Source organism: Lissotriton helveticus, chromosome 5_1 (assembly GCF_964261635.1).
Source record: "Lissotriton helveticus chromosome 5_1, aLisHel1.1, whole genome shotgun sequence".
Lineage (NCBI taxonomy): Eukaryota > Metazoa > Chordata > Amphibia > Caudata > Salamandridae > Lissotriton > Lissotriton helveticus.
Genome location: NC_136065.1, coordinates 663,380,917 through 663,407,282, shown reverse-complemented (window position 1 = coordinate 663,407,282; position 26,366 = coordinate 663,380,917). Strand labels below are relative to the sequence as shown.

Genomic DNA, 26,366 nt, shown 5'->3' with positions numbered 1-26,366 from the left:
TACCCGACTGGTGATACAGGCGAAGCTCTGGAAAAGGAGGGTGGACCTGGCCCACCAGGTCCACCAAGGAGTCGAGAAAACCAAGGCCTGACTGCGGTCCAAAGTGTGGTTACCAGGAGTATTCAACATGGTAGAAGAAAAGGTGTGAGGATGCCATGCCTGTTTGATAACAGGAGCTGATACACCCGTGACTCCCATCATCATGGAGGGGCCCAGTCAAATGCCGTGGACTCAGGTGAGCCTGGACTTTGGAAGCTTCCCTGACAGAAGGCACACCATAGTAATGGTAGACAGTCATTCCAAATTTCCAGTGGTGGACGTGGTAACGTCCACTGCGTTTGACTGCATTCAGCCTGTGCCGGAAAAGGTGTTTGCACTCCAGGGGATGCCAGAAGAAATACGCACAGACAATGGGCCACCATTTCAGGGACAAGACTTCAAAGAGTAACTTAGTCAGCACTGCATTAACCATCGCCGAGTGACCCCCCAGTGGCCGCAGGCCAACGGCGGTGTATAAAGATTCATGAGGACCCTAAATAAAGCATTGAGGATTGGAGTCGACCAGGCAGAAAACCTGGAGAGTTGCCTGCATCAGTTCCTAAGAGCGTACCGCCACACCCCACACTGCCTTCCCAGTGATTTACTCATGAAGCGAGCAGTGCGGGACAGCATTTCCACAAGTGACCAATGGGCACCCGCTGTACTAGAGATGGAGTGCACCCAAGCTCGGCGGCAACGCAACAATGGCCGGGCCAGTCAGAAAAGGGGATCCCGCCCATCGGCAATACGAGAGGGGGACCACGTGGTGGTGAGAGACAGGCATCCCGGGTCAAAGTTTTGCACGCTGTACGAACATCAGCTGTGGAAAGGGGTCCAGGTCAAATGATCCATGATCACTGCTCAGAGGGGTGCACAGCAAGAAAGCCAAAGAACCGGAGGACCGAGCAACGGAGTCTGAGCCAGTTGGGTGGAATGATGTTGACAGCTCACAGCAAGAAGAGATTACTGGAGTCGAAGGCAAAATGGTAGAGGAACGACAGGAGAGTCTGATTGAACTGGAGGCGGACAACACGGTGCCAGCAGATCCAAGGAAGGAGGCATCCAAGCGCTACCGAGGTAGTCAGCATTAAGGACTGAGGGGCAACCCTAAACACAGTACTCGACTGAGAGATTTCCTGTGCTGAAGAAGTTGTGGATGGTGAACATATGGGATATGAACTAAGAAAAGAACTGATATGAAAATCTTATGTTATGTTAATGTGGTTGGTATCCTCACATGTTCCGTGGGGTAGATGGGACGTAGTGAGCCACCTGGCCACTGCACTACATTGTTGCACCAGCAACTCCATGGGCCTGGCTCGGGCCAGGGGGTATAAATAAACGGCGACATCAGCGCACGTGGCTGACGGCGTAACCTGGTGCCCGTGTGTATTATTGTTGCCGCAGCATAGTTAGGCTTGAGCATTACTGGGCCCATTTGGGCAGCACCCTGGGTCCCATAAGCAGGCCCAACACCCCCATACTAGCCCCACTACATTCAGGAACAAAGGGGAAAATACATCATAAGCTACCTTATTTTATCTTCATATTAAACCAGCTGTTAAGAAAGTGTTCCCTGAATTTCGTAAACTCCCACCGGAATTTACACTGCTCACTAAATACATAACCCGAACTAAGTCCATTTCCTTCTTGTACTTTAAGGTCACTGGCGATATGTCAAACTCCCTGATTTTCTAATAAAGTTTGGTCTTATTGTTGTGCCCAAAGAACAAGTTACTTACCTTCGGTAACGCTTTTTCTGGTAGATACTATATCTGCCTGTGGATTCCTCACTTTGTGAATATCCCCCTTGCGCCAGCAACGTTCGGAAATTTTCTTCGTAGTACGCCGACGTGGGCGACGTCACAGGAGCACGGCATCGCGCGCGACTCCGTCTGACGTCACCGACCCTATATCAGGCCCACGCCGGCGTGATGACGTCAGTTCCGCCCTTTTTTCCGTGCCTTCGAGGCACACGGACGGACCAACGACAGCAAATATGCAAATATACAATGTACACAGTACAAATAGAACTAAATCAATAGTATAAACATATATACAGAAAGACCAGGTATAGCAGAGTGGACAACGGGGAGGCGGGTGGGTCAGTGAGGAATCCACAGGCAGATATAGTATCTACCAGAAAAAGCGTTACCGAAGGTAAGTAACTTGTTCTTCTGATAGATACATCTGCCGTGTGGATTCCTCACCTTGTGAATAGATTCCCACAGCAGTCCCCACTCCCGGAGGAGGGTGCCCACTCTGCTACACCAGGAAGTCTTGGAGGACAGAGCGCGCGAAGTGGCCATCCCTCCTCACCTCGGTATCCAAGCAGTAATGCTTCGCGAAAGTGTGGAGGGAGGCCCAAGTCGCGGCCTTGCAAATATCCTCAACAGGTACACCCCTAGACAAAGCAGATGTTGCAGACTTTGCTCTAGTAGAATGTGCTCTAATACCCTCAGGAGGGTCCTTACCAGCAAGAGAGTAGCAGATCTTGATGCACAGGATTATCCACCTGGAAAGTGTGCGCTTGTGCACCGCTCTGCCCTTCTTGCAGCCAGCAAAACCAACAAACAGCTGGTCATCCATCCGGAAGTCTTTAGTCCTGTCCAGATAGAACGACACCGCCCTCTTAGGGTCCAGACGGTGCAGTCTCTCTTCCTCCTTAGACGGGTGAGGGGGAGGATAGAAGGTAGGAAGGGTAATGGACTGCCCAAGATGGAAAGGAGTCACCACCTTAGGCAGAAAAGCAGCCCTGGTCCTGAGAACCATCCTTTCAGCATGAATGGTCAGGAATGGGGGTTTGGAACTTAGAGCTTGAAGCTCACTTACCCTCCTTGCCGAGGTGATTGCAACGAGGAAGATCGTTTTAAAAGATAGAAGCCTCAATGGACACTTGTGCAAGGGCTCGAAGGGAGAACCCATTAAGAAGGTCAGCACAAGATTCAAATCCCAATGAGGAACAACAAAAGGAGTAGGAGGGAACATATTTATGAGACCCTTCAAGAATCTCAAAACCACCGGAGATTTAAAGAGAGATGGCTGATCCGGCAAACATAGAAATGCCGATAAGGCAGAAAGATACCCCTTGACCGTGGCCACAGCCAAACCTTGCTGCGCCAGATAAAGGGCAAATTGTAAAATATTAGACAAATGAGCCTTCAAAGGGTCAACATCTCTCTCCCTGCACCAAGAAACAAATTTAGACCACCTATAGGAGTAAATGGACTTAGTGGTGTCACGCCTGGCAGAAAGAATGACATCCACTACCTCGTGAGGGAGAGAAAAAGAACTCAAGTTGCCCCGTTCAATCTCCAGGCATGAAGGTGTAATGTCTGGAGGTGGGGGTGTAAAACCTGCCCCTCCATCTGAGAGAGGAGGTCTGCCCTGAGAGGGAGACGGAGCGGCGGGTGAGAGGAGAGGCGGAGAAGGTCTGAGTACCACACCCTTCTTGGCCAATCCGGGGCGACCAATATGACTTGGGCCCGGTCTTGACGAATCTTCCTCAGAACCCGAGGAATCAAAGGTATGGGAGGAAACGCGTAAAGGAGTTGATCTCCCCAACTCAGCTGAAACGCGTCCCCCAATGCTCCTTGCATCGGATACTGGAGACTGCAGAACGAAAGGCAGTGAGCATTCTCGCGAGTGGCAAATAGATCCACCCGAGGAGTCCCCCACATCCGAAAGATGTCGTGAACAACCTCTGGGTGAAGCCTCCACTCGTGGTCGGCAGAGAACTGCCGACTGAGACTGTCTGCACGAACGTTCAGAACTCCGGCCAGGTGATTTGCCACCAGACAAATCTGATGGTCCTGAACCCAGGACCAGAGACGCAGAGCCTCTCTGCAGAGACACTGCGACCCTACTCCTCCCTGCTTGTTGATGTACCACATCGCAGTCGTGTTGTCCGTCAGGACTTGAACCGAACGACCGCGAAGGGAAGGGAGGAAGGCCTTGAGTGCCAAACGTATCGCCCTCAATTCCAGAAGGTTGATGTGAAACAACCTTTCTTCCGGAGACCAAAAACCTTTGACCTCCAGGTCTCCCAGATGAGCACCCCACCCGAGAGTGGACGCATCCGAAATCACTGTGGCCACTGATGGAGGTAGCTGAAAAGGCTTTCCTTGTGACAGATTGCCTTCCACGCTCCACCAAGACAGATCCGCTGCAGCTTCCCCGGAGATCTTCACTGACTCCCTGAGATCTCCGTTGTGCTGATACCACTGCCTGCGGAGGCACCACTGGAGTGCCCTCATGTGCCAGCGTGCATGACTGACCAACAGAATGCAAGAAGCCATCAGACCGAGCAGACGAAGGACCTTCAGGACCGGAACAACCGCTCCATTGTAGAATAAAGGAATCATCTCCTGAATGTCGTGAATTCTTTGAGGTGGAGGGAATGCACGACATACAGAAGTGTCCAGTACCGCACCTATGAACAGGTTGCGCTGGGAGGGCACCAGGTGAGACTTGGGTACATTTATCGAAAAACCCAACCTGTGTAACAACTGAGTTGTCTCCTGCAGATGATGGAGCACCATCTCCGGCGACTCTGCTTTGATCAGCCAGTCGTCTAGATAAGGGAATACAGGAATCCCCGACCTTCTGAGATGCGCAGCCACCACTGCCATCACCTTGGTGAAGACTCGAGGCGCAGTAGTAAGTCCAAAGGGAAGGACCGCAAACTGGTAGTGTTGCGATCCCACCGTAAAACGGAGATACCTCCTGTGCGACTTCAGGATTGGGATGTGAAAGTACGCATCCTGCAAGTCGATCGACACCATCCAGTCTTCTTCCATCAGCGCTAGAAGAACCTGAGCAAGGGTGAGCATTTTGAACTTCTCCTGTTTGAGATAGAGGTTCAAAATCCTGAGATCCAGGATAGGCCGAAGCCTGCCATCCTTCTTGGGAATCAAGAAATACCGGGAGTAGCACCCTTGACCCCTCTCCTGCTCTGGAACCACCTCTATCGCACCCTTTCGAAACAGTGCCAGGACTTCCTCCTGCAGGAGAAGCAGGTGGTCCTCCGAACAATAACCTTGGCAAGGAGGGTAATTGGGAGGGAATTCCTGAAAAGGAAGTGCATACCCATTCTCTACGAGATTGAGAACCCAAAGATCTGATGTAACCGATTCCCAATCTCGTAGAAAATGAGTAAGCCGACCCCCTACTGGCCCTACATGATCCAGAATGGTGGATCTAGGGCTGCTTTGCTGATGCGGGTGGGGGTTGGGCATTATTGGAGGAAGTGGAGGAAGAGGAGACTTGACGTCCACGTCCACGACCCCTCTGTTTACCTCTATAGGATCTATATAGAGGGTTTTGCTGCTGTTGCTGTTGTTGTTGTTGGCCCTGCTTGAAGGGACGAAAAGAAGATCTGCCAAATCCTTTGAACTTTTTAGTCGTCGATCCTCTCATCTGCAGACCCAAAGATCTAGCGGTGGCACGGCTGTCCTTAAACCTTTCCAAGGCTACATCAGCCTTCTTACCGAAAAGGCCAGTTCCATCAAAGGGTAAGTCCAGCAATGTAGATTGCACATCCGCAGAGAAATCTGAAGACTTTAGCCATGCGGCTCTCCTGGTCGCAATGGATGAACCCATAATTCTAGCAACAGAATCCACAGTGTCCATACCGCTTTGAATGACCATGCGGGCAGCAGCCTGAGTGTCAGAGACAACCTCATTAAAGTTCTTCTTATCATCCTCAGGAAGTTTTGATGATAATTGCTTCACTGAGTCCATTAGCGCATGCACGTATCTACCTAAAAGGCAAGTAGCATTTGATGATTTAAGAGCCATGCTCCCAGAAGAGAAAGTCTTCTTCGCAGACAGATCTAATTTTTTAGACTCTTTGTCAGCTGGCACTTGAGGGAAGGAGCCAGCAGCCCTATTAGAGCAAGCCGCCTGAACCACAAGACTTTCCGGAGATGGATGCGTAGAAAGAAATGCAGGGTCATCAGGAGCCACCCTATAGCGTCTTGCAATAACTCTTGAAACTGCAGGAGCAGATAAGGGCTTCTTCCAAATCTCCTTTATTGGATCCGTCAAGGCATCAGTAAATGGCAGTGTAGGTTCCACAATTGAAGAAGGAGAATGTAAGACTTCAGTGAGGATGTTGGGTTTGTACTCCACTGTGGGCAGCTTTAAATTAAGAAGGTCAGCAGCCTTCCTAATGACCACGTGATAGGGTGCCACGTCTCTAGATGGAGCATCAGAAGCTGAAGGCAGAACCCACTCAGGAGAGAGTTCTAGACCACTAGCATCCCGAAGTTCATCGAAATCATCGTCATGATCAGGAAGCTCGCCTTCTTCCACATCAGAACTCTCATCATCTTTTTGTTCTAGAAGGCGCTGAGCTCTTCGCCTCGACCACTCCAATCGAATCGACGTCGACGGATCCGGTAACGACTCCGACGGAGCCGGTTCCGACGTCGATCGAGGAGCCGGAGCAGGACGAGAGTCATGAATAGGTGTGGTACCTCGATCTCGACTGCGAGGTCGATCCGGAGCCGGCGAAGCCGCATGCGGAGTCGAAGACCTCGGTGGAGCCGTACCGAGCCATGGTGGAAGAGGCGCCGGCATGAATGGCATAAACGGAGCTGGGGCATACGACTGAGGAATACCCAGATTGTATGATAATGGACCCATGGGACCAACAGGTGCTCCAGTGGGGTACATTGCCCTGGAATATACTCCGAACATTGCATTTAAAAAATGCGAGGGATCCTGTCCAGGACCAGGAAAGGGAGGGTACAGACCTACCGGATCCAATGGAGGTCGCCCCGACACACCCTCACTCTGACCTTCCGGATCCGCAGGAGTCTCCGCTGGAGTCGGTTCTTGAGGAATCACTTCTTCTTCCTCTTCATGTTCCGAGGACATCGGATCCGGATCCGGCTCCGGGGCCGGAGAACCTTCTTTCGATAAAGCAGGAGAAGGAGAGACAAAGTCCTTACTATGTTTATGAGACCTTCTCTTCGAGTCAGAGGATTCCTTCTCTGAATGATGTTTCGAACTGTGCTTCCTCCTCTTATGCTTTCTCCTCGAGGAGCTCGAAGCGTGACCGGAAGCCGATTTAGATCTAGACCTCGATCTTTCCCTGGATTTCGATTTCTCTTTAGATCTCGTATCCTCACCAGATCTCGAACCCGCTCTGGATCTCGACGCCGACACCGACTTCGATCGAGACCTTTGCTTCGACTTCGACCTCCGTGACGTCGATCTTGAATAACGTCCAGAATCCTGTTTTACCTTAGCTAAAAGTAATTTAGCTTCACGTTCTCGAAGTGCCTTCGGATTCATCTTAAAACAGGAATTGCAGTTCTTGACGTCGTGACTCGAACCAAGACACCACAAACAGTCCTTATGTGGGTCAGTGATGGACATCGTGCGGGCACAAGACCTACACGGCTTAAAGCCTGTTTTCCTCGACGACATCTTCGGAGAAGAATCAATTCGTAAGAGAGAAACAGTGTCTATTAATAAACAGAAAGATACTAAGTATCGCAGTAAGATCCCGAAAACCGTTAGCGTCGAAGACGCGGAAAAAAGGGAACTGACGTCATCACGCCGGCGTGGGCCTGATATAGGGTCGGTGACGTCAGACGGAGTCGCGCGCGATGCCGTGCTCCTGTGACGTCGCCCACGTCGGCGTACTACGAAGAAAATTTCCGAACGTTGCTGGCGCAAGGGGGATATTCACAAGGTGAGGAATCCACACGGCAGATGTATCTATCAGAATTAAAGATACACTGTTCAATTCCAGGCATAAACAGGTTTAGTTTAAATGTTTATATTGTTTTTACTACACTCCAAACGCATTGTTACATTCATCCCAGATAGTAAAGTGAAATGTAAAATGTGTGGAGTGCTGAATGTGAATTTTCTGCATGGTCCTACCCTGATATATATAGATACTTGATGGAGGTGTTAGAACAACTAATGGTTATGATTGGGACACCACTATCTTCCTCTCCTGCCTACAACTGTTCAGCGATTTGCCACCATGGCCTTCCTGCTAGCCAAACGGTGAGTAGCCAATAACTGGATACAGGAGCGAACTCCAAAGTGAAGTGCTTAATTAGCGCTGGTGGTTTCTGGTGCTTGACACCAACACTCAATTGTCAACACCAGCACTTATGACAGTCTGTGATAGTGGTGTGGCTATTAGTCCGATTTGCAGAGGAGCACAAGAACAGTTTATTGATTCACTAGACATTAAAAACGACTAACAAGTGTCACAAAATCCATTCTTATAGCTTTTGGGGCCTAGAATAGTCTGAATTGTCACACTTGTAGTAGTGTGATGGTTAGTAGTTGTGTGGATACTGCAATTGGCTGTGCTAATAGTGGCAATGGGCAGTGCAAGAGACAGTGCCTCCTTGACAAGGGACCATGACACTTTTTTTTTTTTTTTTTACAAATTAGGCACTGCCTAAATTTGAACAACGTCAAAAATGTATTAAGGATACGGTGCACTGTAAAGGTCAGATGGAAGCATATGTTGTCGAGTTACTCAGCACTTATTTGTTACAAAATGAGCAAGTTGATGCTTGACGTGGATTCTGGGGGAGATGTACATTGTGTCAATACTGTTCATATTGGTATTGGGTATACCACTACAACTCACTTATATATTTTTTTTATAGATATGATAGCACTAAGTGAAGCCATGTATATATTTTGATCACTGCACTTTATGTTAAGGATGGAATTATTTTCGCAATGTCTTTGCTATCAGTTACGTTATGTTTAAATATTTGAAAAACTTACACTAAATAAAGATTACAAAAATGTTCTGCAGCGAAAATGTTTATGTGAGTAACCACCTATTTCCTTGTTGGTATATTACAGGTACACCAATGTATCTTCTATGCCAGTGTGGCTTCCAGGTCCTAAGCCCACTCTGAGAATTACAATACCTTTGTCCGATTTATTTCATTCTGTAACTAAGAACTATCTGTTCAAAGGATTATTGAGCTGAAGATTTATCGGGGAAAGCCTTTCTACAACACTAATAACAGAGGATGGAAGACTAAACAAATAGCGGGATCACATCCACTATTTTGCATCATGGAGTCTGCAAGACAAAACCCTAAGACTGAATACTAATTTACTACTGTTTGACATTGGAAATATGATTCAATATGGCTACAATACATAGAATGTCACTGGTATTTTCTGAGTATGAGTGGAAAGAGTATAAAGTGAGGACAAAGGTGAGATGCATAGCCATGAGCAGCCTTTTTTGTCATTTCTTCTGAACATTAATAAAACGATTTTAAATAAAATACCTGAAAACAGAAAATCAGAACTTACAGGATCTGATGCAACCACGGAACAGCGTTGTACCAGCCCTTCAAAGACACTCTTTAGAATGGTGTGTTCTGATGGCAATGCTTTTTTCTCGATTCTCTCCACTGGCATTTGATTAATTTGCTGTCAAAACAAAAAATGCAAGGTAAAGAATGTACTATATAAAGCATTTGGATAGCCGTACGTCAATACAGAAAATCAATATACTCCTTGAGCTCATGACAAATCTAACAATCCCTACTCCATTCTACTGCCTACTTTTTTCTTCATTTTCCTTATCTCTCACCTTCTCTATAGCATTGTTTGTCACATATTCATAGTCTGCTTGGAAGGACAAGCATATTTTTCACTGCTGACGTCTGGTTCATCACTCCATGTGCTCAAAATCACAAGTTACTTGTCTTCAGTAACACTTTTTCTGGTGAATACTCTGTTTAACTGCAGATTCCTTACCTTCAGGATATTCCCAGGTACCAGACTAGATCCACAGGATTTAGAAAGGTTTGCGCCTCCGTTATGTGGCGCCATCGGACTCCAAGACAGCTTTGTGCCGTACCCGAAGATGCAGAATGCGGCCGATCCATACATGCTCAGAACACTTACACATGGAAGTCAGTTCCTGTATCTTCCTTTCGTTCCCTCAGATGTGAATCAACTCAGACAAACTGCAAGTGACAGAGTCCTGAAAAAAAACTTGGGACCTTTTTAATCAATACAGGAGTCCATGGCACAGAATGGGTTGGTGGGAAGGCGGTGAGGAATCTGCTGTTTGATAAGAGTATCCACCAGAGAACATAACCGAAGATAAGTAACTTGTTATTCTGATTGATACTTCTAACCACTGTTCCCTCCAAGGTGCGTGCCTGGAGTCTGCACACACTGCAATCAATCTCCGCGCAGGGGGCACACCGTAATGCGCATTTCAAAGGAGAGACTATTACGGTCTAAATGGAGAAAGCACGTAGACAAGAAACTAAAACAAAACTTACACCTGAAAATCAATCCGTTACACCTGTGGATGGGGTAATCTTCATCGTATTTGGAAGCATTTGTCTTTGTGTTCTAATCTGTTAGCAATGAAAGTTAAAACATGAAAATTTTGGAAAAGGCAGCTGCAGGATTCCTTACTGTATGCACTGAAAGGTCTGCCAATATTTGCTGATGCCTTTCAACTTCACTGCACGCTACAATGAGATTTCCATGCTTTGACACACATAGCACTCCAATGACAAGAACAGACAGTTTTTTTTTTAAACAGTTTTTTTATTTTCATTTAAATTGTGCATAATTGGGACACAGTGCATGGATATAAGAGTGCAGGCATACACATGCAACACTGTAATTACATAGTGAGTGTCTTACAACTTTTGTTTCCCAATGATTTCTCTCTATATACATAACACTGTCATGTTACATTGTACAATTAACGGTTCGCACCATTGAACATGACCATTGTTCGCTGACATCCGACATCGATTCATCTGTAGGTGGATGACAGATGTTGCCCCTGAAAGTATTCCATTTCCCCCACACACGTGTCCATTTTTTGGGGCACCCTCTATGTACATAGACCACTTTCTCCGCTATTATTGCGCTATTTACATCCCTACACCACCGCTGATAGGTGGGAAGCATCCTCGCTCCCCAGTGTTGAGCTATGTTGCGTTCGCTATCACCATGCCCAGCGTCACTCATTCTTGGGCCATTCGGTTAAGATCTGTTGGCTCCCAGATATTAAGGAGACAAGTCCTGGGTTCCGGCGCTACGTCAGCCCAACCAACCCGTGAGATTGTGCCCATGACAGTTACCCAGTATGGTTTGATCTCCGGGCATTCCCATATAGTGTGGTAAAACGTACCCAATTCCCAACATTGCCGCAAACAAAGTGGTGTGTCAATGCGACCCAGACGGTGCATGGTTATTCTAGTATATTAGATTTGGTGCAGTATTTTTATTTGTACTAATTTTAATTTAGAAGGTAAAGCAACCTTTCTCAGTGACGCCAACTCCTCCTGCCAGTCTGTCTCATCCAGGTCCCCTATGTCAGTCTGCCATCGTTCCTTTAGAGTTTTTGTGGGGTCTGGTGGATTGTTGATAATTTTTGCGATAGGTTTGAGAAAGCACTGGAAAGAAAGTGATGTTCCTATTACAGTGCAGGTCAGTGTGAGTTGTTCATGGTCAACATGTTTCTCGCGTATAAGTTAATTCAACTCGCGATTCTTTAGGACCTAGAGTAATGACGTGTCTACACTAGAGGACCTAGTCAGTATCCACCATCGTACCAGCTCTTCACTAATTTCTGCAGGGCTTTGCGAGCTGGCTTTTCATCCCAGAGGAGATTCCTCACCTCAGCTTCAATTGCCTTAAAATAGGTGGGAGGTACTGGGAACAGAGTATTTTGTAAGGCATAGAGGAACCTGGGGAGCGCCATCATTTTGTAAAGGGCAGCTCTTCCTAACAGCGTCAGTGGCAGGGACTGGCAATGTTTAACGTCCCAGCGGAACCTTTTTAGCGTCTCTAAAAGATTTTTCTCAGTAAATTGAGTAGGCTGGGATGTGACGCACAAGTTAGTTACCTTCGGTAACAATATATCTGTAAGAAACATTACTAGTGATAGATTCCTTCCCTTAGAATTACCCCCAAGCATTAGCCTGTATCCAGTAAGTTTTCGTCAGCAGTACCCCTGCGCGTTGGTAGGCATCACCGTGCGGCTCCACGTACGTCTTTGGTGTTGGGATGTCGTCACTGGAGCTACCTAGATGCGCCCTGACAACAGTTCTGTCCACGACTTTCTGCGCCAGGAACGCAGAGCCATGCAAGAAACTGACCACTGGTGCCAAGAAACTAGGGTCCTGAAAGGAATGACCTTAACCCTAGAAATCAGTTTGCAGAACGGGGATGATGGGTGGGGCGGTAAGTAATCTATCACTACTAATGTTTCTTACAGATATAGCGTTGCCAAAAGTAAGTAACTTGTGCATCTGAAAGAAACATGTAGTGATAGATTCCTTACCTTAGAATAGATACCCCAAGCAATACCAACCCTGGTGGTGGGTCTGCGAACTAAGTTCACACCAGAAAGTCCTGGAGAACAGAACGGCCAAAGAAGCAGTCTCTCCGGACTTGGCTGTCCAGGCAGTAATGCTTGGTAAACGTGTACAGCGAGGCCCACGTAGCTACCTGACAGATGTCATGCAAGGGGACTCCATGTCCCAAAGCAGTAGTGGCTTCCGTCGACCTGGTAGAATGGGGGCATAGCCCCACCGGAGGCTCCTTTTTAGCCAAAGAATAACAAGCCTTAATGCACAGAATGACCCATCGCGAGATGGTCCGCTTGTGCACGGCCCGACTTTTCTTGGAGCCCACGTAGCCAACAAAGAGCTGGTCATCCACCCGGAACTGTTGTGTGCGGTTGATGTAGAATGAGAGTGCACGTTTTGGGTCCAGACGGTGAAGCCTCTCTTCCTCTTTGGAGGGATGTGGAGGCAGAAAGAAGGTGGGCAAAGGGATGGGGTGCGCGATGTGAAAGGCAGTGACAACCTTTGGCAGAATAGATTGACGAGTCCTTAGAACAACTTTGTCCAGATGGACAGAGAGAAAAGGAGGTTTAGGAGAAAGAGCCTGGAGCTCACTCACTCTTCTGGCAGAGGTGATGGCAACCAGGAAAGCAGTCTTTAAAGTGAGAAGACGAAGAGGACAGTTGTGAAGTGGCTCAAAGGGAGCACACATCAGATAGATCAGAACCAGGTTCAAATCCCACTGAGGCATTACGAAAGAGACAGGACAGAAAAGATGAGTAATGCCTTTTAAGAATCTATTTACAACTGGGTACTTGAAAAGAGAAGGCTGATATGGAAGCCGTAAAAAGGCTGAAATGGCCGAGAGATAGCCCTTGACAGTCCCCACAGCAGAGCCTTGCTGGGCCAAAGAAAGGAGAAAAGTTGGACCTCTGAAAGAGGGACAGAAAGGGGATACCACAAATGTATTCCACCTGCAGGCGTATACAGTTTTGGTGGAGGGACGCCTAGCTGCCAAGATAACTTCACAAACTTTGGGAGGCAGGTCAAGAGACGTCCACTGCCGCTGCTCAATCTCTACGCAAGAGGTGGAGGCTGGACAGGTTCGGGTGGAGGACCCTCCCCTGCTGCTGCGACAGAAGATCCTCCTGAAGAGGCAGTCGGAGCGGGGGATCGATTGCAATGCTGAGTAGCTCGGGATACCATACTCTTCTAACCCAGTCTGGAGCCACAAGAATGACTTGGGCCCGGTCGCGTTTGATCTTCTTCAGTACTCTGGGTAGAAGTGGTATAGGCGGAAAGACGTATAGTAGACCGCAACTCCACGCGCGACGAAAAGCGTCGCCTAGCGAGCGCCGCCTTGGAAATTCCAATGCGCAGAACTGATGACATTTTCTGTTCTCGTCGGTGGTGACTAGATCTAACCAAGGCTCTCCCCACTGCTGAAAGAGACCTTGCACCACTTTGAGTTCAGACGGCATTCGTGATCCATCAGGCACCGGCGGCTGAGTTTGTCCGCTCTGGCGTTCAGAGAACCTGCCAGGTGTTGAACCACCAGGGAAATGCCTTGATGTTCCAGCCATTTCCAGAGGCGCCGAGCCTCCTGACATAGGGTTCACGACCCCACCCCGCCCTGCTTGTTGCAGTACCACATGGTGGTGGTGTTGTCTTTCAACACCTGCACTACTCTCCCCATGACAGAGGGAAGGAATGCCTTCAGTGCAAGTTGGATTGCCCGAAGCTCCAGAAGGTTGATATGGAGCCGGGACTCCGCCAGAGACCAGAGGCCTTTGATCTCCGCCTCTCCCATGTGGCCGCTCCATCCCAGAAGGGACACGTTTGTCACAACTGTGTGTTCCAGTTGGGGAAAGAAGAGGGATCTGCCACTGACCGAATCGCGATTCGTGAGCCACCACTGCAATTGTCGTGCAGTGCCCTCAGAGATCTGGACGTGATCGGGCAGGTTGCCCTGATGCTGTGCCCACTGAAACTTTAGGTCCCACTGCAGAGAACGCATATGCCATCTGGCATGATCCACTAGCAGGATGCAGGAGGCCATTAGGCCCAGAAGCCGGAGGGTCATCCAGACCGAAACCCGGGATTGAGGCTGAAAGATCGGAGTCATAGCCTGAATATATCAGACTCCCTCCTTGGAAGGATAAACCAAAACTGAGCAGAGTCCAGAACCACTACGATGAAGAGGAGCTCCTGAGAGGGAATCAGGTGCGCATTCGGCACGTTGATGGAGAACCCCAGCAAATGCTGGAGTTCAGCCTTAGTCTGGAGGTGGGAGACGACTGCCTTGGACGAGCCCGCCTTCAACAACCAGTTGTCGAGATGGGGAAGACTGGAACCTCTGATCTGCGCAGATGCGCTGCGACCACCGCCATCACTTTCGTGAGAACCCGAGGGGCGCTGGTAAGGCCGAAGGGGAGCACGGTAAACTGAAAATGCTCATGGCCTACCGTGAACCGCAGGTAATGCCGCTGAGCCGGCAGGACAGGGATGTGGAAATATGCATCCTGCAAGTCCAACGCAACCATCCAGTCTCCAGGGTCGAGAGCAGACAAGACCTGAGCTAGCGTCAACATCTTGAATTGCTCCTTCCGGATGAAGCCGTTGAAGTCCCTGAGGTCCAAGGTAAAACAAAAACCCTTGTCCTTCTTGGGGACCAGAAAGTAGTGGGAATAGCAACCACGATCTACTTCTGGCCCACGAAGGCGCTCAATGGCCTCCTTGGCCAAGAGGGCTGTGACTTCCTGCTGAAGAAGCGCAAGATGGTCCCTCACATGCGGTGGTACTAAGGTGGCATGGCTGGAGGGGTAGTCTCAAAGGGGAGGGAGTAGCCACTTTGGACTATTTGCAGCACCCACCTGTCCGAGGTGATGTTGCGCCAGTGGTGGAGATGATGGCATATTCTGACGCCCACTGGCATTTGCTGGGCCTGAAAGGTCAGACTAGGAAGGCTTTCATGTGGATGTGGCTGGGGTGGAGGTGGACTGACCCGCCCGCTGGCCCCTAGAACCGCCTTGGCGGTTCCCACGTCCACGGTCGCGCTGAGTTTGTTGCTGCGCAGGCCAGTGGCTATGGAATGAATGTGTTGGGACACCCCTTCCGTGGCCACGAAAGGAGTGAAAAGCAAAAGGAGGAGGAGGCCGAGTGGTCGACAGGCCCAAGGACTTGGCCGTAGCCTGTGAGTCCTTAAAGCGCTCCAACGCACTATCCGCTTTATTGCCAAAAAGGCAAATGCCATCAAAGGGCATGTCCATCAGATTGTTCTGGACATCCCCCAAGAAGCCTGTGATTCTCATCCAGGCATGATGCTGAAGCGCCACCGTCGTGGAAATCACCCTGCCTAGCGAGTCGGCGGTATCAAGCCTACAACGAATGGTTAACTTAGCTGCGTCCCACCCAGCTGCAATAGCTTGGGAGAGTACTGTCTGGGCCTCCTCCGGACAGTTGGGCAGCACCTGTGCAACCGTGTCCTACACAGAGTGGGAGTAACGGCCCACGAGGCATGCAGTGTTCCCCCGACTGCAGCCCTAAGCTGGCAGATGAAAACAGCTTCTTGCCAAGCTGCTCCATCATCTTGGTTTCCCTATCCGGGGGTGATGAAGGGAATGCGCTCTGGGATGCAGAGGCTCGGACAACCAAGCTCTCAGGGGTGGGGTGTTGGGAGAGAAAGAGGGGGTCGCCCGGAGCTGGGCGATGACGTCGGGCCACGTTCCTGTCTGCAGGAGCCCCTGTGTTGGGCCTGGACCAAGTGCCCAAAAGAACGTCAGACAGTGCATAATTAAAAGGCAGGAAGGGCTCTGAAGAGGTTGCAGCAAGCTGAAGCACTTCTGTCAGGAGGTTAGTCCTGACGGCCACTGTAGGGAGTTCGATGTGGAGAGCCTCGGCCGCTCTATGTAACACCACTGCGTAACTTGCTCCCTCCTCCATAGCCACGGAAGGAGAAGACAGCATGCCAAGGTCAGGCAAGGCGCCTAGACCACTGGCATCCCCAAATCCTCTGCCCAGTCCGGGTCATAACCACACTGTTGTGTGAGAGGGTCCTCAGACCCCTGCCAGTCCTCCTCTTCCTCCGAAGTCTGTTAAACTGGCTGAAATAAGGAGGACGGATGTAGGGGTAAAAAGGCCCCATCAGCGTCGGGATCGGCGTCGAGCGATGCCGTTTCTGCGCCGCGTCCAGCTCAGGGCTGAAACCGGGGACGACATCGGTGGTAGTACTGGACGACATCGGAGGTGGTGCCGGAGGTGGGGTCGACACCGGTGGAGGTGGTATCAGGTCAACCGGTGTCGCGCCGGGACCTGAGCCCAGATCCAGTGGGGTCCTGCAGCGCCAGGGCCGAAGCCGACAGCGGCGTCGGGGCCGAAGACACCGGTCTCAAAAGGGTAGGACCCCCAGTCAGGCCCGCGGGGTCCGAACGCGCACCAGCGGGGCCAGACGGCCCTAAGAGTCGGGTCATAGCAGCAAGAAACTCTTGCACCTGTGCAGGCGTCGCTGAAGGACTCTGAAAGGGTGTGTAGGCCGGCGGCGACGTCACTGGCTTTGGGGGGCCGCGGGGCTGGCACCACCTGCATCGTGCAACGGGCGAGGGGAAGTCGAAGAGTGACAATGCTTATTTGACTCCTTCTTGGAATGCTTCGACTTGCCTGACCCCGAGTGAGAAGATTTAGATCCAGAGGAACGATGGTGACGGCTCCGCGACCGGTCCCTCGACCTCCCATGGGACCGGGACCTTGATCGGCGCGGAGCCGACTGCCGGACTTCCAGCAACTTTCGGGACCACTCCCGCAAAGTCTTCGGCGCCATGGCCTGGCCGTCGGGGCACGACTTGGAGTGGTGGACGCGCCCCAGGCAGAAGAGACACATGCGGTGCGGGTCCGTCACTGACATCATGCGGTGACAGTCCCCGCAGCGCATGAAGCAGGGCATCCTACGACACCAGGAGTCGATCAACTCAGAAGAAATTAGGTAAAAGGCCTTGAAAAAACTAAGTCAAAAAGGGACTGGGGTACTTGCCCTTCCTGGATATGCGCTTGATGGTGCGGAAAAAGAAAGAACTGACGTCAGCACGGTGGGAGCTTCTAAGTAGCTCCAGCAATGTCATCCCGGCGCCAACGACGCACACGGAGCAGCACGACGACGCTTACCGGCGCGCAGGGGTACTGCTGATGAAAACTTTCCGGATCTGGTCTGACGCCTGGGGGTAATTCTAAGGGAAGGAGTCTATCACTACGTGTTTCTTTCAGATAAATAGTCCCAGGTATTTAAATCCTTCAGCACCAATCTGTATCGCATGGCCTCGTGGCAGCCTCGGGGGCAGCAATAAAGAACATACATGAGCGATTTATCCCAATTGATGGTATAGCCAGAGAACCTGCTGTATGCCGCACAAACATCTAGGAGTCTACTGATGGAGCGCTCGGGGGATGCCATATAGAGCAACACATTATTAGCATATAATGAGATACGATCGTCCCATCCCTCCGTCCCTTTTAGCCCCCGGATAAGAGGGTCTCTTCTTATCCACACCGCCAATGGTTCAAGCACCAGGGCAAACAATAGCGGCGATAACGGGCAGCCCTGCCTTGTACCCCGTCCCAATGGGAAATCAGCTGAAATGCAACCGTTCACCACTACATGTACCAGTGGCTTTGTGTACAATAACTATACCCATGAGCAGAATTTAGGGCCAAAACCCATTTGCTTAAGGAAGCAAAAAGAAATGGTCATTCAGCTAAGTCAAAGGCCATACGTCCATCCAAGGAGAGAATGACAGTGTCCTCCCTGATGAAGGGGATGCGGGCCATTACGCAATTCAACCGCCGCAGGTTAAGTGCCGTATTACTGCCCGGTACGAACCCCGACTGGTCTGGATGCACCAGCGAGGTGAGATGTGGTTCTTAAAACAACCTTGTCCGGATGGACAGAAAGGAAAGGAGGCTTAGAAGATAGAGCCTGGAGCTCACTCACTCTCCTGGCAGAGGTGATGGCAACCAGGGATGCAGTCTTGAGAGTCAGAAGACGAAGAGAGCATTTGTGAAGTGGCTCGAAAGGAGCGCACATCAGATAGGTTAGAACAAGGTTCAAGTCCCACTGAGGCATCACGAAAGGAACAGGAGGAAACATGTGCGTGATGCCCTTCAAGAAATTATTTACAACAGGGGACTTGAAAAGAGAGGGCTGGTCAGAAAGCCTCAAGAAGGCAGAAATTCCAGAGAGGTAGCCCTTAAGAGTGCCCAGAGCAGAGCCCTGCTGGGCAAGAGAAAGAAGGAAGAGGAGAACCTCTGAATGGGGGGCAGAGAGAGGATCCACAGCCTTTGCTGTGCACCATGCCACAAATTTGTTCCACCTGCAGGCGTATACCGATTTTGTGGAGGGACGCCTGGCTGCCAGAATCACATCAGACTTCAGGAGGCAAGTCAAATTGCCTCAACTGCCGCCGCTCAATCTCCACGAATGGAGGTGGAGGCTAGACAGGTTTGGGTGGAGGACCGTCCCCTGCTGCTGCGACAGAAGGTTCTCCTGAAGAGGCAGACGAATCGGGGGATCGAATGACATTCTGAGTAGCTCGGGATACCAGTATCTTTGTGCCCAGTCCGGAGCCACAAGGATGACTTAGGCCCGGTCTCGCCAGATCTTCTTCAGCACTCTGGGCAGAAGTGGTATAGGCGTAAAGGCGTACAACAGACCGCAGCTTCACTCGCGATGAAAGGCGTCGCCGAGCGAGTGCCGCCTTGGAAATTCCAACACGCAGAACTGATGACATTGCGTGTTCTCTTCGGTGGCGAATAGATCTAACCATGGCTCTCCCCACTGCCGAAAGAGACCTTGCGACACGTCCGAGTTCAGACGCCATTCGTGATCCATCATGCACCGGCGGCTGAGTTCGTCCGCCCTGGCGTTCAGGGAAACTGCCAGGTGTTGAACCACCAGGGTGACGCCCTGGTATTCCAGCCATGTCCAGAGGCGCAGAGCCTCTTGACAAAGGGTCCACGAACCCACCCCGCCCTGTTTGTTGCAGTACCACATGGCGGTGGTGTTGTCCGTGAACACCTGCACCTCACTTCCCCGGACAGAGGGAAGGAATGCTTTCAATGCAAGTCGGATTGCCCGCAGCTCCAGAAGGTGGATGTGGAGCCAGGACTCCGCCGGAGACCAGAGGACTCTAATCTCCCTCTCTCCAATGTGGCCTCCCCATCCCAGGAGGGACACATCCGTCACCACTAGGTGCTCCGGTTGGGGAAGGGAGAGAGATCTGCCGCAGACCCAATTGCGGTCAGTGAGCCACCACTGCAACTGTTTCGTAGTGCCCTCCGAGATCCGGACGCAATCGGACAGGTTGCCCTGATGCTCAAACTTCAGGTCCCACTGCAGAGCCCGCATCCGCCACCGAGCGTGATGCACCAGAAGGATGCAGGAGGCCATCAGCCCCAGGAGCCGCAGTGTCAACCTGACCGAGACTCTGGATAAAGGCTGAAAGACCGGAATCATAGCCTGAATATTCCGAACCCGCTGTTCGGGGGGAAAAACCCGAAACTGCGCTGAGTCCAGAACCGCTCTGATGAAAAGGAGCTTCTGCGAGGGGCACAGGTGTGACTTCGGCACACTGATGGAAAACCCCAGCGAGTGCAGGAGGTCGGCCGTAGTCTGGAGGTGGGAGATGACTGCTTGGGACGAGCCCGCCTTCAACAACCAGTCATCGAGATAGAGGAAGACTGAAACCCCTTATCTGCGCAGATGAGCTGCGACCACCGCCATCACTTTCGTGAACACCCGTGGGGCGCTGGTAAGGCCGAAGGGGAGCACGGTAAACTGAAAGTGCTTGTGGCTTACCGTGAACTGCAGGTACCGCCGGTGGGCCTGCAGGACGGGGATGTGGAAATATGCGTCCTGCAAGTCCAACACTACCATCCAGTCTTCTGGGTCCAGGGCAGTTAGGACCTGAGCCAAAGTCAGCATCTTGAACTTCACCTTCCGGAGGAAGCCGTTGACGCTCCTTAGATCCAAGATAGGGCATAGGCCCCCTTTGCCTTTCTTGGGTACCAGAAAGTAGTGGGAATAGCAACCACATCCTACTTCTGGCCCAGGAACGCGCTCGACAGCCCCCTTGGCCATGAGGGCCGTAACTTCCTCCTGCAGAAGTTGCAAGTGATCCACCGACACGCGGTGGTACTGCTGTGGCATGGCTGGAGGGGTCGCCTCAAAGGGGAGGGAGTAGCCCCTTCGGACGATTTGCAGCATCCACCTGTCCGATGTGATGGAGCGCCAGTGGAGGAGGTGATGGCGAACCCTGCCCGCCACTGGCGTCAAATGGGCCTGAAAACTCGGACTAGGAGGATTTTGAGGCAGATGCTGCGGGAGCGGGTGTAGACTGGCCTTGCCTGTGTCCCCCGGCACCGCCACGGCAGTTACCACGTCCGCGTTGAGGTGGGTTCTGCGGCCTGTGGCCAGCTGGACGTGAGGGGGTGCCCCTTCCTTGGCCACGAAAGGGACAAAAGGCGGAAGTTTGCAGGCGTTGGCCGAGGTCCAAGGACTTGGCCGTAGCCCTGGAGTCCTTAAAACGTTCCAGCGCGCTGTCCGCCTTGTCGCCAAAAAGGCAACTGCCATCAAAGGGCATGTCCATAAGGGATGCTTGGACATCGCCAGAAAAGTTGGCGGACCTCAGACAGGCATGGCGGCGAACCGTCACGGTCGTTGCAATCGCCCTGCCTAGCGAGTCTGTGGTATCCAGCCCACACTTAATGGAATATCGTGCTGCGTCCCTTCCCTCCGAGAGGGCCTGGGTTAGGTTTGCCTGGACCTCCACCGGGCACTGCAGCAGCACTTCCGCAACTGTATCCCAACAAGAGTGGGAGTAAAGGCCCAAAAGGCAGGCGGTGTTGACAGACCGCAACCCCAAACTCAGTGAGGAGAACAGCTTCTTACCAAACTGGTCGTACCTTTTGGATTCCCGATCCGGAGGGGCGGTCAGGAATGTGGTCTGGGAAGTTGAGGCCTGGATCACCAAGCTCTCAGGGGTGTGGTGAACGGACAGGAAACTGGGGTCGCCCGGAGCCGGGCTGTGGCGTCGGGCCACACTCCGATCCACAGGGAGGCCTGTGGAGGGCTTTGACCAGGTGCCCAACAGAACGTCAGTGAGGGCCTCGTTGAACGGCAGGAGAGGCTCCGAGGAGATTGCCTGCGGTTTGAGTACCTTGGTGAGGAGGTTAGTCCTCACAGCCGCGACTGGGAGCTCAAGAGCCAAGGCCTTGGCTGGCCGAATCAACACCACGCTATACGCAGACCCCTACTCTGTAGCCACAGAAGGAGGAGAGACAAAACCAGTGTCGGGCGAGATGTCCAGACCACTGGCCTCCCCAAGTTCGTCCGTCCAGTCCTGACTCTACTGGCACTGCAGTGCCAGAGGGTCCTCAGACCCCTCCCCACCCCCCTCGTCCTCCATCTCCTGAAAGTCAGGAAGAAATGATGGAGCCGGATCGGCGGTGAAGGGCTCACCTATCGGCGTCGAAGACGGCGCCGGGCGGTGCCGGTCCAACGCCGGGAACGGGGCGGGGATCGGGGCCGCCGCCGCCCGAGGACGGCGCCCGGGGTGACACTCTTGGTGACGACGCCGGCGGAGGGGTCGTGAGGTCGACCAGCGTCGACACGGATCCAGGCCTGGATCCTGAGGAGCCCTGCTGCGTCTGGACCAAAGTCGCCAATGGCGCCGGAGCACCCGACGGCGCTGGGGCCGAAGCCGCCGGCCCGCTTGGGCTCCCAGATGGATCCGCGGGGCCCGAAGGCACCTCGACGGGACCCAGAGGGAAGCGCGACCTGATGACCATGAGGAAGGCGCTGATCTACTCCGGCATCGCGTTCAGCCCAGGGACCGGCGGGTGTGGAGCTGGACGCGGCGCTTGCGGCTCCGGCGGAGCCGCGTGGGCGGTGTCGCCCGAACCCCCGGCCGCGCAAGCGTCGGGGGGAGTCAGAAGAGCAATGTCGCCTCTTCGACTTCTTGTGCCTCGACTTACCGGAGGACTTCGAACCCGACGAGTGGTGTCGACTCGCCAAGCTATGATGACTGTGGCCCGCGACCGGTCCCTCGACCTCCTCCTGGACCTGGACCTCAAGCGGGGCGGGGCCGACTGCCGGATCTCGAGTCGCTTACGGGACCGCTCCCACCTAGCTTTCGACGTCAAGGCCCGGCAGTCGGGGCACGATCATGGTCGGCCCCGAGGCAATAAAGGCACCGACGGTGGGGGTCGGTAACCGACATCAGTCAGTTATAGTTGTCACAGGGCTTGAACCCGGGCATCCCTATTGGCACCGGAGTTGATAACGACTCGAGAAGATACAAAATAGATCGAAAAAAGTAAGTCAAAAAGTAACTAAGGAGTACTGCTCTTCCCGGATCTGCGCTTGCTGGCGCGAAAGAAAAAAAGAACTGACGTCAGCACGCGAGGGCAGCGTCTAAGTACTCCGACGACGTCATCCCGGCGACCACGACGCCGACGACGGACGCGGAGCCGAGGACTACCGGCGAGCAGGGGAACTGCTACGCAAAAGTTTCCGGATCCAGTCTGCTGCCTAGGGATATTCTAAGGTAATGAATCTAACACTACCCTGTTTCTTTCAGATTGCAAAATCACATCTCGATCTCGAAAGTTGAAGATGTGAGCAAGGATAGGTCTGGGGGGGAGCCCCGGTCTGGGCCTGCCTCCCGGCACTCGGTGGGCCCTTTCCACCGAGAAATAAGTGGACAGTCCACGAGGTTGCAGCTGATTCTTGATGAGGTCTTCAACAAACAAATCTAACGCACGGCCCCCATCCCCTCCGGCACACCAATAATGCGGACATTGTTACGTCTCGAACGCCCGCTATTAACTTATTTTCTGCCTATAGTTGTCAGACCTGGCGCTGAAGCGCAGTTGTATCTGTGGTGAGGGCGGGCTTGACTGTTTCAACCTCTGTCATTTTCTGAAAGTCTGCACGCAGTAGTGAAATATCCTTAGAGATAGACCCCACCAAGGTTTGAACTTTGTTTAAAACGGTCATGATATCTTGCAATGTAACCTCTGCAGGCTCTTCGGTCATAGGGCTCTCTCCCTTATCAGGCTTCGAGTCAGATTGTGTAGGATGATCTTTATTATAGGCATTTTTGTCTAGTTTGAGGGTCTGGGCCTTGCGCTGACCTCGGCCCCATCGAGGCTATTTCACCAGGCCCACGGCCGGAGTGAAATGGGTGTGTGGCAGTATTCCCCACTGCCTGCCTACAGGACTATCTGTCACACGCGGCCTTTCAGTTTTCTTGCACACACCCCCTACTGCAATGGAGAATTGGTGCCCCAGGGAAGCTCCATTATGTCAGGGAGCACTAGCACTGTAAGCTTGTCGCCTTCGCAAAACTGTTGGTAACAACACTGTTCATATGTAGCACGGTCAAATCACAATTAGGTAGAGTACCCCTATTGATATGGCGTCCTAAGGCAGTCCCTTCCAAATCACAATCACCCATGGCTGTTAATCTGCTGGCGTTGATCTCTGGCGCCTTTCAGGGGTAATTCTCGGTGGGCGATGGAGGGATCATGCGTGCTTAATTCTGTCGGGGGTCTACACACAGTCAGCTCGCAGGCTACTGCCCGTCCACAGCAGCCACAGCAGTGTCCCAACCTTCCAAACCTGCTTGGAGCTCGGTTGGTGCTGCCAGGATAATGTCTCTGCAACTGCCTTGATTTTGTTGTTGTTTATCCCATTTCCCCGCTGCACTATGCGAGGCATGATGGGGCTGTTAAAAACGGCAGGCGCGCAGAGGTCTTATGGTCCCCCATGGTGTTTCTTAAATCTGTCGACGTTAGAACGGTTGCGCGCCCCCGGGGTCTGCGCTACGATAATCTGTCATTTCGCACCTCATTAACTCATGCGGGCGGTCCGCCGAGATCAGGGGCTTATCGCTCCCACAGTTTCACCTGTCACTCCTCTGCCTGGTGATCCAGAGCATGCGGAGTTTCCTTGTTGATGTCCAGCGTACCCTCGGAGCGGCGCAGGTCCGCCCGCAGAGAAAGGTGTCTATGCAGTATTGAGCTGCAGTTCAGCACCCAGTCTATCCGCGGAGTCTCTATTGCTCCTGACGTGGGAACGGCACCTTCACCACTGCACTCAAACCGGGGACACTTAAATCCTTCGTTTTCTGGCCACCAGTGTTTTCAATGCCCCGGCTGCCGCATATGTCATAGGCCGCGTCTCTAACACAAAGTAGGTTCGCTGTTTTCCGAGTCCTAGAACTTTGAAGTACTTGGGCAGATGCCTCGTCTGTTCCGACACCTAATCTAGCGATTTGGATTGTCGGATCAACCTGCGTATTAATTGGGATGTCCCGGCAATCATGGAGCCTCTCTAGGCAGCGGCCATTTCCTTTGGCTGCTAGCCATGCACCCTGAACAGACAGTTTTTAAACATAAACCCTTAGTAAATTAAGAGGCGAGGCAATTTTCATGTATACCCTGTACGTGACCAAGGTTAATATACAGCAACATTATAGTATTATAAATCAAACACACTAGGTTTTTGTATAACTGTTAGTCTGAACTCACATATTTGAAAGTGATTTCATATATGATAATGAAGAAAAAGGTTTAGCTAAAATACAATATTTGCCTAACATCACACAATTTAAGCTGTGGACATGGCTGAATGGATCTTTATTGTTCAATTAATTAAAATTGTTACAATATTCTAACAATGAAACAAAAACTTGTTTAAAATCTCACACAATTAGTTAAGAATGAAAAGTCGTTTAAAAAGATTTAAAATAATAAAAATTACTTTTATTAGAATGATTGTCCTATCTAGCAGTAAGGTGTGGTACATTGGAATTAAGGAAAAGTTGTATCATAGTCTCTATTGCTTGATGGCCGACTGAGTACTGTTATGATTCAGTTTTCAGGTTCAGTGTGGCTCGGTTTGCGTCTGTGAATTTTCCTAGTCGGGCCGCAATTTGAGGTGTTTTAGTAGAGAAGCACAGGTCAGAAACTTCCCTGCAACTTTGTAGGCCAAGCAACCTACAGATGGGGAGAACCAAGCGCTGCCGCTCACTGACTAACTTTGGGCAACAGCACAACAGATGAAGCCAGGATTCACGGTGGTAACTGCAGAGTCGGCAAGCCACTGAATTGTCCTGCCGGGCCCAAATTGGGTTAAAATCCGTGATGAGCACAGCGAGAAGTCTCATTTAGGTGATTCTTACCCGAGTCAGGACTGTCAGAGCTTGCTCCAGGTAGGGCTGCGGTTTTCCCATTGTGTATGAGGAGTCCAGCGAGAAAAGGCTGAATTGGTGAAGCAGGCTTTCCAAGTCCCTTTCAAAAGATATTCTCTTGGCCTGAGTATTCACTGTTTTCCTCCAGGCTGTTAGTGGGATGTCAGGATTGTGCAGATTTTGGACGTTAATGTCCAATAATATAGTGCCTGCTGCCAAGTGCACCTGCCATGGGGAACCCCCTCTTCTAAGAGCATTTTAATTTGTCTTTTTAATGACAATTCTGGTGCTCGCATAGTCCTGATATAGTATTTTATTAAATCACCTGAGCAAATGATGTCTGGACTGGTGAGACCCAGATCCAGCCTTTCTCTTTCTCTCCTGGCCTGTCTAGGGAGAGCTAGGACCTTTTTGTAAGCCAAAATGTGATGGTTCGCGAGGAACTTATTGAAGGCACCGGGGAAAACTAAATGGCCATAATTAAGAGAGGGCACTAGTTTTGCCTTAAGAACTTTTAAAATGGGTTCAGCGGTTGGACTGTGAAGTTGCTGGTTAAGGCTTTTTAAAGAAAAAATTATGCCAGCCGCTTTCCTTCTCAGATGTTTCAGATGGGCTGTAGGTTTTGCCTCTTCCGATAGCCAGAAACCCAAATAGTTGTAGCTCATACTTCTTTTAATTTGCAGGGCCCCAAGTCGCCAATGTGTGGTCTTCTTACGAGGGTACTTCCCGAATACAAGTATCCTAGTCTTCTCCC

General features: G+C 51.3%; 1 protein-coding gene across 2 annotated transcripts in view; it reads right to left on the bottom strand.

Annotated features, from left to right (window-relative positions):
* Positions 1–26,366, bottom strand: part of SEC31B (SEC31 homolog B, COPII component) — a 1,031,933-nt gene that overhangs the window by 107,506 nt on the left and 898,061 nt on the right. For both annotated transcript variants that reach the window (XM_078643061.1, XM_078643062.1), the window contains exon 24: positions 9,358–9,477. In XM_078643061.1, coding sequence (XP_078499187.1) covers positions 9,358–9,477 — 120 coding nt within the window. The remainder of the gene's footprint in view (positions 1–9,357; positions 9,478–26,366) is intronic.